General features: G+C 42.0%; 1 protein-coding gene across 3 annotated transcripts in view; it reads right to left on the reverse strand.

The window, feature by feature from the left end:
• Positions 1-12723, reverse strand: part of LOC129245639 (uncharacterized) — a 98999-nt gene that overhangs the window by 53133 nt on the left and 33143 nt on the right. For 2 of the 3 annotated variants that reach the window (XM_054883935.1, XM_054883936.1), the window contains exon 2: positions 12098-12515. In XM_054883935.1, coding sequence (XP_054739910.1) covers positions 12098-12206 — 109 coding nt within the window. In that variant the 5' untranslated portion in view covers positions 12207-12515. The remainder of the gene's footprint in view (positions 1-12097; positions 12516-12723) is intronic. The other variant, XM_054883937.1, reaches the window with a different exon arrangement.

Genomic DNA, 12723 nt, shown 5'->3' on the forward strand with positions numbered 1-12723 from the left:
TCAACATTCAACGTCTACGAGCATGAAAAGCATCAGCAAAACCAAAAAGCGAAGTTCTTGAAAATCGTCGCCAAAGCATTGGAGAATTGGCTCAGGAAGTTATCATATCTTTTGTGCAAGTCAGCTGATAGCATTGTGACTGGTATTTTGGCCAACGCCGCACGATTGGTTCCAAAAGAGTAATAAAGCAACCTCGTCCAAAGCAATCATTGCGTAAGAGTTTGCGGACAAAAACTCAACAGAGGTAATTGATCAAGGTGAGGATATACAGGTACACATCACTTATCAGTCCTTATATCATCACTTACGTCGCTGTCGTTTGGTGGCGAGCGACCATGGCGAAGTTCACACGTCAAGAACTAGGCTGTTTTTGGCACCAAAGGACAATCTTTTGCGCATAATTTCATTTGGAAGGAATTTTGATGTCAAATTTACATGAACAATGGAGTAACCCAAAGTGCATTCAGAGGAATTTGACGGATATTTTCTTTACCGATGGGTCCAAGAGTGAAATGGGTTCTGGAGCGCGGTGGTACTTAAAATATAGTAAGTAAGTATATATCATTACGCTGTGGGAGGAATGGAAACTATTTTCCAAACGGAAATTTTTGCTCTTCTGAAAGTAGAAGAACAGATAATTGAGTGAATAGGGAGCACAAAACAGATTGGAGTATTTAATGATAGTCAGACTGCACTGAAGGCCCTGGAGAACGCAAAGCAAACCTCAAAGATTGTTCAAGAATGTAAGAAGAAGCTTAATTCTGTTTCAAAACGGAACATACTTGTATTGATATGAGCTCTATGGCATCGCGGTGTTCAAGGGAATGTAATTGCCGATGAATTGGCTAACTGTGGATCAGAGGTTACCTTCCAGGGTCCAGAGCCATTAATCCGAATCAGTTCTAAAGGAATCATGAATTGGACCCACGATTATGTATGCAATTTACATAAAGAGCGCTGGTCCAGTCCCAGAACGCTGTAGAGCTCCAAAGTGTTTTGTGAAAAGCCCGAACAGAAAACTATCGAACTTTCTTCTAAAGTTTGTCAAAAAAGACGTTCGGTTGATGATCGGTATACAACCAATGGGTCACCTTATGACCACCATTGGAACAGTGAGGACCCAATTGGCCAGTCTTGCCTAGAGGAACCCAATTTGTTTTCCTTGTTCACTTCTCTTGGGAGCATAGGGCCTCGACAAGACGTAGTCTTGTGTTGGTTTCGTTAATCTATTTTTGATTTCTGACCGGGTAGGTGATTAGTCTGCCGCTGGTGGGAAAGCCCACCTGTCGTTGCTTAGGAACAACGCCTTCTTACTGCTTGGAGCGCCATCTGTATTTCACATTTTTCTGGCAGGAGGATCACACAATAGATGGTTGAGGACTTCGCTAAATTTTGGTGTCTGCGCTATTACCGCGGTTGCCCGCTTCCTCTTGCTGGCGCCACTGATACATTGTGTAATTGTGTGTTTTTCTTTGTTTTTGCTTGTTTTAGCAGCCACAATGCAAATAATGTGCGGGAGTAAGGATGGTAAGGATATGTTTTCGGGGTTGAGGAATGGAATTGGAGGATTTTTTTTTGTTTTTTTAGAAACAGGGAAAGTAGGTGAATTTGGCAAAGTGCGAGCACCGTGGGATTTGATCCAACAACCTCTGAGATGGCAGGCTAATGCACTTACGCCGGATAGCACTGAGCATTTTCTCGGTGAGTGTTCTGCCTTTGCTAGAGCAAGGCTATGAATTTGGGGCTCCGATATCATGACAAGAATGTGTAAAATTCGTTCTCTTAAACTGGAGGATATTTTCAGATTTGTCAAAGAATCTGGAAAATTCTTACGGGGCCAATTATATCCGTCTTTTTCTGTATTCTTTCTGTCTGTCACTTATCCCCTTTCCTACTGGACTATCTACCCTTTTACTTTCCAGAGCTTGCATAGCCTGAGTACTTTAGGAGTTACCATTCTCTCGGTGCTTCTTGGCTCGCCTTTTTTCAAATTTCAAAATTTTGAAAATCGATCAAGAACCGGCATTACCCTGTGCGAATTTTTTCTGCTCCCGCAGCTAAACTAACTAAACCTAAGGAAGGCGTTTTGAATCAGTTGAACCCATAAAATAATAGGCGCAGAAGAAGCTGGAGGTCATACTTCAAGTAACCTCCAAGCTTCTGTATGGAGGCTTGAGTCAAGCACTGGATGTACTATATTACACTGGATGTGGATGATGTTGTTGTAGTAATACAAGCCCCGTCAATGTAGGGTACATAACCATTCGCCTTTGTCTGGCTCATCTAAAGGTAGGCCCAGAAAACATGCTGTTTCGACAGGTTGGGTCCAGAGGGAGAGGGGTTTTAGATGTGTAGGTTTTAAGGGGCATGTGAAATGGTGGTTGGTGTCGCGCGGGGTGTATTCCCATGCCGGAACTTGTCGGACATTCGCATTGCAGCCGATTCTACGTTACCGGAATGACTCGGGTTTTTCCCGACCAAGGGCTGTCGCCCCAGTAAACTAGCCCTGGCTAGTGAACAGTATATCACTAGATGGGGTCTACTTTGTTGGCGGTAAAATAAATTTTAATGTGTAAGTAAATCTTTTGTGTTTCATTTAACAATTCCGGGTACTTTTTGCATAGAATGTGAGCGTTGTCGTTGAACTCTGTGAGAGAATAGGCATCATTTTAAAAGCAAAGGCCAGCACGTGCCGTCTATAGATTCTCATAAAATACTTTTTATATTCAGTACAAAGATTAACGATTAACGGCTGTTCGGCGAAAAATGACTAGCGAAGATTGTGCCACGTCAGCAACTGTTTGCTGGGTATTTTGGCATATTTATATGTATGCGTGCAACCGCTCACAAACATTTATATGAATCCTTTTTTTTTGTGAATGGTATTCTGGACTGCAAGCCGAGCCGTATTATAAAGGAAAGCATATATCGAACAGCATCTCTTACAAGCATCGTCTTTGTTTTACTTTTGAATGATGCAAATGTTTGTGTTGTTATTGCTTTTGCGCTCCTTTGGCTCTTTTGGTTACATTCTCTATACCAATTAAATCCTTACTCACACACGCTCTAAATAAGTCGCAAAGAAGCAACCACTTCTGTTTCCACAGCTTGACAATTAGTCGCAGCTAAACGCACCAACAAACACACACACGCACGGCCACTAATACATTCATAGCCGAATGTATGCTGCAGTTAGCCGACTGCTGGCGCGTGCATGCGTGAGTACTTGCGCCAGTGTGGTGTACACTATGTCAGTGTCCCTGTGGTAGGACCAGATGTTAAACTAAAAACCGCAAAACCGGATCCAGTAGCTGTTTTCCGGCTGCTGCTGCTTACAGTGGCGAATCTTGCAAATGCAAATTAATCGCCAGTATTTTGGGTTATTTTTTCAGTTACAGTTACAATTCAGTTTGTCGCATATTAGGCATGTATACAGACAGAAGTATGTATGTATGTATGTATGTACGTAAGGACATTTTAATCGTAAGCACTGATGCTATCATTTGTTCTATGAATTTCAATATGTACAGATGACGCATACAGACAAAATATTTAAGAAAAGTTTTCCTGCGCAATTATGCGAAAAATATTATTCTAGAAAGACGACCACGAAGCACGGAGAAATGAGTAACCAAGTCTAAGTTTGTTTTCAAGTGAACTTCTTGTACTAAATGTATAACTGCAAGGTGGCGCAAATTAATCACCCTATTGGAAGATTTATAATTTTTGTGAATGCCGTCGCACGTCAATCATGTTTCACAATTTTAAACTAGACAGCTGCGGTATACAAACAGACATGCAATGGAGCACGTAAGCGCCAAAATAAAGATTTGCATCGCTCAAAATCAATTGTTTTTTCTATCAAACTCAAAATTTGATGATTAAGTTTAGAGAAAATGCGCAACATCGTCAAGGAAACAAATTCTAAAAAATTAACCGGATTTTTAAGCAACTTTAAACTTGCCTTTACTTTACTTCTTCTTCTTAATTGGCGCGATAACCGCTTACGCGATTTCGGCCGAGTTTAACAAAGCGCGCCAGTCGTTTCTTTCTCGTGCTAACCGGCGCCAATTGGACACACCAAGTGAAGCCAAGTCCTTCTCCACCTGATCTTTGCCTCGCTCCGGACGACCATCGATCGTTACGACCGACGAAAACGTCGAAGAAATTAAGAAAATTATATTTGAAAATCGTCGTTTGAGTACCAGAGAGATCGGTCGTGAGCTTAACATCTCTCACATGACCGCTCAGAACATTTTGACTGATGTGTTGGGCATGCGCCGCGTCGCCGCTCGGCTTGTTCCGAAAGAGCTCAATTTTTTGCAAAAAGAGCATCGGAAGGAGGTCTCTGAAGACATGGTTTCCCGAGCTAATACGGACCCTACGTTCATGAAACGCATAATAACTGGTGATGAGACATGGGTCTACGAGTACGATATGCAAACCAGTCAGCAATCGTCTGAATGGCGCTTCGAGAACGAGCCGTATCCAAAAAAACCACGCCAAAGCCCGTCAAAAGTGAAGGTTATGCTCACGGTTTTCTTTGATTACCAAGGCGTGGTGCACTCTGAGTTCCTTCCAGAGGGCCAAACGGTTAATAAGGAATATTATTTATCCGTTTTAAGGCGTTTACGTGAAGCCATTCGCCGTAAACGGCCCGAATTGTGGAAGGACAATTCGTGGATTCTGCACGACGACAACGCGCCATCGCACCGAGCCTTGATTGTACGCGAATACAAGACCAAAAACTTAATAAATACTATCGAACAGCCACCGTATTCGCCAGATCTCGCACCCTGTGACTTTTTTCTCTTCCCAAAACTAAAATTGCCACTTCGGGGAAGGCGTTTTGAGTCGATTGAAGACATTAAAAAAAATTCGCTAAAGGAGCTGAAGGCCATCCCGGCGCCGGCCTACCAGCGGGCCATGGATGACTGGGTTGTTCGTTGGAATATTTGAAGGCGATCCAACAAATAATGATGAATAATATGAAAAAATGTGTTTTTTTTTTTAATTCCGGGTACTTATTTTACACATTGTACAGCTCATCGTTCATTCACCTGCGATATTCGCCGTCGTCAACGTGCAAAGGTCCAAAAATCGCTTCATCGGATGTTGTCATCGTCCACGCTTTTGCGCCATACATTAGGACCAGGAGTGTTAGTTTTGTTCGTCGAGAGAGGACTTCACTACTCATTTGCCTACTTAGTCCAAAGTATCACTTGTTGGCAAGAGAGATTCTACATTGGATTTTAAGGCTGACATTGTTATCGGTGTTAATGCTGGTTTCTAAGTATACGAAGTCTTTTACAGCCTCGAAATTATAACTGTCAACAGTGTCGTGGGTGCCGACTGTTTGTTTGATGACAGGAGGTACTTTGTTTTGCCCTCGTTCACCACCAGACCCATTCTCTTTGCCTCATTATCCAGTTTGGAGAAGGCAGAACTAACAGCGCGGTTGTTAAGGCCAATGATGTCAATATCATCGGTATAACAATTGTTCGTTCTTATAAGATATTGTGCCTGAGCGATTAAGTTCTGCGGATCGTACGATCCTCTCCAACATCAGGTTAAAGAAGTCACACGATAGCGAGTCACCCTGTTTGAAACTTCCTTTGGTATCAAACGGCTCGGAGAGGTCCTTCCCAATTCTAACGGTGGTGCTCGTATTGAGCAACGTCATCTTGCATAACCGTATTAGTTTTGCGGGGATACCAAATTCAGACATCGCGGCATACAGGTAACTCCTTTCCGTACTGTCGAATGCAGCTTTGAAATCGACGAAAAGATGGTGTGTGTCGATTCTCCTTTCGTGGGTCTTTTCCAAGATTTGGCGTATTGTGAATATTTGGTCGACGGTAGATTTTCAAGGTCTAAAGCCACATTAATAAGGTCCAATCAGTTGGTTGACGGTTGTCTTCAGCCTTTCACATAATACGCTCGCTAGAACCTTATAGGCGATATTTAGAAGACTAATCCCGCGGTAATTGGCACAGGTTGTATGATCGCCCTTCTCATGGATTGGACAGAGCACACTTAAACTCCAATCGGCAGGCATTCTTTCATCCGACCATATTTTCCATAGAAGCTGATGCATGCACCTTACCAACTCTTCGCCCCATGTTTGAATAGCTCAGCCGGTATGCCGTCGGCGCCCGCAGCTTTGTTGTTCTTTAGCCGCGTTAAGTGCTATTCTCACCTCGTCATGGTGGGGTAGCGGAACGTCAATTCCGTCGTTAAAGATTGGGGTATCGGGATCTTCACATTCTCTGTGACATGCGCAGCTATCACTGTTTAACAGGTTCGAGACGTGGAAAAATCAAGTCTGTGCACAGATTCAATTCTTATTTTTGGAAGGTTGAAAAGCATAGTAAATTATGAACGAATGTTGAAAGTGTATATGGACTTTACGCTATCAATTAGTACAATAAAAAGATGGGTTGCTCGATTTAAACGTGACGATCCACCTCAAAAACGTCCAGAAACAGCAACACCACCAGAAATCGCAGAAAAAATACAGGAAATCGCATTTGAAAATCATCGAGTAACTAAAAGAGATTCAGTAGAAGCCCTGGGCATCTCATTGAGCAGTGCAAGCAATATTTTGACTGAATTTTCGTTTCAGAAAGCTGTATGTACGCATTCGCTGCTCGATGCAGCATTCGCTAAAGATGGGATGGAACAAAAAACATTCGATTGCGACTTTTTCAGCAACATTTAGAGCGTTTTTGAAAGGATAAAGTGGATTTTGTGTGTCGATTCGTCACTATGGATGAGACTTGGGTCTATTACCATGATCTTAAATCAAAACTTGAGGCTAAAGAGTGGTATGAACCTGGTTCTTCGGCTCTGATACGAGTCGTGTCCAGCAATCGGAAGGTTAGTATCAGTTTTTTTGGATGCGAAAGAAATTTTGTTTGTGGATTCCTTGCAAACTGGTAAAACAATATTTTCTAAATATTTTTTTGGTCTTTTTAGACCAGCTGGAGGAACAAATTCGGGAAAAAAGACCCGTTTTGCAAAATAAAAAAATTCTTTTTCATAAGGGCAATGCACCAACAATTGGTACGACGAGGAATGTCATGCTGCCGCCGAAAGAAAAGATGCCGCCTATAGAGCCACGCTGCGATCGGGCGCAACGCGAGCCATGTGGGATCGCTACAGAGAGCTGAAAAAGGAAGGGAGACGTATTATCCGACAGAAGAAACGAGAGGCCGAAATACGTGAGTGCGAAGAGCTTGAGATGCTGGCCAATAGGAACAACGCCCGAAAATTTTACCAGAAAGTTCGGCGGCTTACAGAAGGTTTTAAGTCCGGGGCGTTGTCCTGTAAGAACAAAGACGGCGATCTGGTGACTGACGTACAGAGCAATCTTAAATTATGGAGGGAACACTTCTCGAACCTGTTAAACGGTGACAGCTGCGCATGTCATAGAGAATGTGAAGATCCCGATACCCCAATCGTTGACGACGGAATTGTCGTTCCGTTACCCGACCATGACGAGGTGAGAATAGCAATATCACGGTAAAAGAACAACAAAGCCGCGGGCGCCGACGGACTGCCGGCTGAGCTATTCAAACATGGCGGCGAGGAGCTGGTAAGGTGCATGCATCAGCTCCTATGCAGAATATGGTCGGATGAAAGCATGCCTGCCGATTGGAATTTAAGTGTGCTCTGCCCAATCCATAAGAAGGGCGATCCTGCAATTTGTGCCAATTACCGCGGGATTAGTTCCCTTAATATCGCCTATAAGGTTCTAGCGAGCGTATTGTGTGAAAGGCTGAAGCCCACCGTCAACCAACTGATTGGACCTTATCAGTGTGGCTTCAGACCTGGAAAGTCTACCATCGACCAAATATTCACAATACGCCAAATCTTGGAAAATACCCATGAAAGGAGAATCGACACACACCATCTTTTCGTCGACTTCAAAGCTGCATTCGACAGTACGGAAAGGAGTTACCTGTATGCCGCTATGTCTGAATTTGGTATCCCCACAAAACTAATACGGCTATGTAAGATGACATTGCTCAACACCAGCAGCGCCGTCAGAATTGGGAAGGACCTCTCCGAGCCGTTTGATACCAAACGAGGTTTCAGACAGGGTGACTCGCTGTCGTGTGACTTCTTTAACCTGATGTTGGAGAGCATCGTACGAGCCGCAGAACTTAATCGCTCAGGCACAATTTTTTATAAGAGCGTACAATTGTTGGCGTATGCCGATGATATTGACATCATCGGCCTTAACAACCGCGCTGTTAGTTCTGCCTTCTCCAAACTGGATAAAGAGGCAAAGCGAATGGGTTTGGTGGTGAACGAGGACAAAACGAAGTACCTCCTGTCTTCAAACAAACAGTCGGCGCACTCGCGTATCGGCACCCACGTCACTGTTGACCGTTATAATTTTGAGGTTGTAAAAGACTTCGTGTATTTAGGAACCAGCATTAATACCGATAACAATGTCAGCCTTGAAATCCAACGTAGAATCTCTCTTGCCAACAAGTGCTACTTTGGACTAAGTAGGCAATTGAGCAGTAAAGTCCTCTCTCGACGAACAAAACTAACTATTAACACTCTACAAGACTCTCATCATGCCCGTCCTAACGTATGGCGCAGAAGCTTGGACGATGACAACATCCGATGAAGCGACGCTTGGAGTGTTCGAGAGAAAGATTCTGCGTAAGATTTTTGGACCTTTGCACGTTGGCAACGGCGAATATCGCAGACGATGGAACGATGTGCTGTATGAGCTTTACGACGACATAGACATAGCGCAGCGAATAAAGATCCAACGGCTTCGTTGGCTGGGTCATGTCGTCCGAATGGATACAAACGCTCCGGCTGTGAAAGTATTCGATGCGGTACCAGCTGGTGGTAGCAGAGGAAGAGGAAGGCCTCCTCTGCGTTGGAAAGATCAGGTGGAGAAGGACTTGGCTTCACTTGGTGTGTCCAATTGGCGCCGGTTAGCACGAGAAAGAAACGACTGGCGCGCTTTGTTAATCTCGGCCAAAATCGCGTAAGCGGTTATCGCGCCAATTAAGAAGAAGAATGCACCACAACACAAGAGCATTTTGACAATGACTAAAATCCATGAATTAAAGTTCGCATTATTGGAGCAATCAGCTTATTTGCCAGGTTTAGCCTCTAGCGGCTTCCATCCGCTTCCAGACATAAAAAACTGCATGCGTGAAAAGCCTTTTTCATTAAATGATGAGGCCATAAGAGCTGCGGAAGCGTATTTTGCAGCCCTTCTAGATTTTCACTTCAAGATTTTCACTACACTGTATAATAAAGTGTATTTGAAACCATAAAATTGTACTTTTCTTATCGAACCGCAAAACTTAGTGAGCAACTTAGTATTGCACCAAAATTTAATAAGCCATAAAACTATTCATTATTTTTTTTACTAAAGATTCCGAATAGAAAATTTGAAATTTATGTGAAAATTTTGTGAATTTCTATGAATTTTATACAAAATTTCAAACTTAAGTTTATGCAATTCCTGATTTCTTTCCTGACCGAACTTTGGTCGAACATTTCTTTAAAACTATGTATTTTGCTCAAACTTCTATCAATTTTAGAATTTTTTTTAATGCTTTCATACCAGTACTCCACATTACCTATTGAAAAAAAATTGCTTTCAAATATCATCTGCTCACCATCGAGTGTGGCTCAGTGATGCAAATCAACTCTTTACCGCTGGCAAGGGGAAAATACCGATAGGCTTTTGCCTTAACATTACGATGTAAAATTATTCAGCTATGAATATTAAATATTTAATAATACGTTGTTATTTCTGTGCACATATTTTATGACCTGGAATGATCTGCTCGAAAGTAATGCAGTTTATTTATTAATGAAATTACTGGGTTTTTAAAAATCATTGCTAGTTATTACTTAGGCCTTTGAAGTCTAATTCGGTCTTAAAAATCAATGTTCGGTCGTTCTAAAGTAATAATACTTTATTTAATTACCCACATTCCCTGGTGCTGTTATTGTGTGGCATTCATCGGGTCATTGTGTTAAAGCTCGAAACCTACGCAAACTAAGCTTTGTATTCGTGTAAATATCGGAAAATTTCGCTACACTACCACGCAAATAATTGTCAAAGTCAAATGGTCAGCGGTTCTAGACAGAAAGAAAATTACTCCCAATTACCGTGCAAATATATTAAGTTTTGATGGAACTTTTGTAGTAGCTTTAAGCTACATACAATATATATGCATATACCCAAAGAGGGTGGGGTGTTTGACCGAGTTCCTTTTCCTGTTTGTGGCGTGCGTCCTGATGTTGTTCCACAAATGGAGGGACTTACAGTTTTTAGCCGACTCCGAACGGCATACATTTTTTATGAAGAGCTTTTTCATGGCAGAAACACGCTCGGAGGTTTACCAATGCCTTACCGAGGGGCGACCGCTATTAGAAAAAACTTTTTCTTCATTTTGGTATTTCACGGAGATTCGATCTACGTCCCCCAATTTCCAAATGGTAGTCTCGAATCAAACCATTCGGCTACGGCGGCCAATGATACACACATTTATGTAAATAGAGTGATTATTATGATGTAGCGCGATAATTAAGATCGACTATTTTTAACTTTGACAAACACAAAATCGCATTTTCTGATGCCTTTGTTGTAAAAAAAAATATCCTTATGTCGCTGAAATTTGTAATTGCATTTTTAAAGTATCCATACATTTTTCGGACCCATATACTTTGAATTTGTTGTTTATAAATTCTGAAATACGCCGTTTTAGTTCAGAGATCCCACGACTAGCCCTCTGTAAAAAGAATAGAACGTACACAAAAGGTGTTCCTTAAATTTGCCCAATAATTTAACTGGTGGTCACCTATGACGAACAGCTCGTACAGCTTAAGATAAGTGCAGATGAAAACTTTGGATAGGAACTTATAAGTACTTATACATATATATATATATATACTCGTTTAATCGCATTTCCGCCGAAAATTATAAAACATTAACCCTCAAGAGTCTATAGAGCCACTCTGCGATCGGGCGCAACGCGAGCCATGTGGGATCGCCACCGAGAGCTAAGAAAGGAAGTGAGATGTATTATCTGATAGAAGAAACAAGAGGCCGAAATACGTGAGTGCGAGGATCTTGAGATGCTGGGCAACAGGAACAACGACCGAAAATTCGACCAGTGTGTTCGGCGGCTTACTGAAGCTTTTAAGACCGGGGCGCTTTCCTGTAAGAACAAAGAGGGCGATCTGGTGAAAGGAGAATCGACATACACCATCTTTTTGTCGACTTCAAAGCTGCATTCGACAGCACGAAGAGGAGTTCCCTGTATGCCGCGATGTCTGAATTTGGTATCCCCGCAAAACTAATACGGTTATGCAAGATGACGTTGCTCAATACGAGCAGCGCCGTCAGAATTGGGAAGGACCTCTCCGGCTCGGAGGTCCAAACGAGGTTTCAAACAGGGTGACTCGCTATCGTGTGACTTCTTTAACCTGATGTTGGAGAGGATCGTACGAGCCACAGAATTTAATCGCTCAGGCACAACATTTTATAAGAGCGTACTATTGTTGGCGTATGCCGATGATATTGACATCATCGGCCTTAATAACCGCGGTGCATAGACATAGCGCAGCGAATAAAGATCCAGCGGCTACGTTGGCTGGGTCATGTCGTCCGAATGGTTTGTATCCATCCGGCTCTGAAAGTATTCGATGCGGTACCAGCTGGTGATAATAGAGGAAGAGGAAGGCCTCCTCTGCGTTGGAAAGATCAGGTGGAGAAGGTCTTGACTTCACTTGATGTGTCCAACTGGCGCCGGTTAGCACGAGAAAGGAACGACGTACGCGCTTTGTAAAACTCGGCCAAAATCGCGTAAGGGGTATCGCGCCAATTAAGAAGAAAAAGAAAAACTGCATAGCCAAAAGTTTTCTGAAGATTCGCAACAAAATGTTGAAAATTTTGATAACATTTTTTTTAAATTTTACTGAAGTTTGTACAAACTTCGAACTTCGATTTATGAGAGTTTTGCTACACAATAAAATATATTTTTATAATAAAAGTTACGAAAAAAATTTAGCACAAAAAATATTACGAATATTGAACTGAACTTACCTATAACATAAACTGCTGTCACAAAGGCAAAACTGGAATTATTGAAGCGGCTACTTCTCCCAATGCCAACGCTCCCGGCGTTGGGTCTTCTTGACATTTTGGGCATCATTTTACGTAATTTATATCAATCAAGTTACTGAAGATCTCCAAGTAAAATGCGGAATGTAATTTAAAGTTGTGCACTCAAAATATATCGAACGTTTGCCGCAGCGTTTGAACTGATGTATTTTTTTTTTTTGCTTGTTTTATTTTTGGGTTTTTTAATAATTAAATTTGATTACAAGTTTTAGCACAGCTTAAATGTATATTTAAATTTATTCTGAAGCTCATCTCTTTAGTGGCGTTGTGTTTGTCTTTCTATTTTCATTAGCAGCTCCGCGTTCTTCTATTCACTAATTTCACTTCTACTTGAGAAAAACTTAAAAACGAAAAGAAAAAACATCATAAAATACGGTCATTATTTCTAAATTATGACAAATCACAAAATGCAGTCGTTGTGAAGTTCACCTGCGCAACCAAGAAACAGCCGTTTACAAAAACAACAAACTACATACAGGTGGAATGAACTGAGTCCAACCACCGCGCACGCCCCCATTCATTTTCATTAGCCCTACCGCAAATTATGC

Source organism: Anastrepha obliqua, chromosome 4 (genome assembly GCF_027943255.1).
Source record: "Anastrepha obliqua isolate idAnaObli1 chromosome 4, idAnaObli1_1.0, whole genome shotgun sequence".
Classification (NCBI taxonomy): Eukaryota; Metazoa; Arthropoda; class Insecta; order Diptera; family Tephritidae; genus Anastrepha; species Anastrepha obliqua.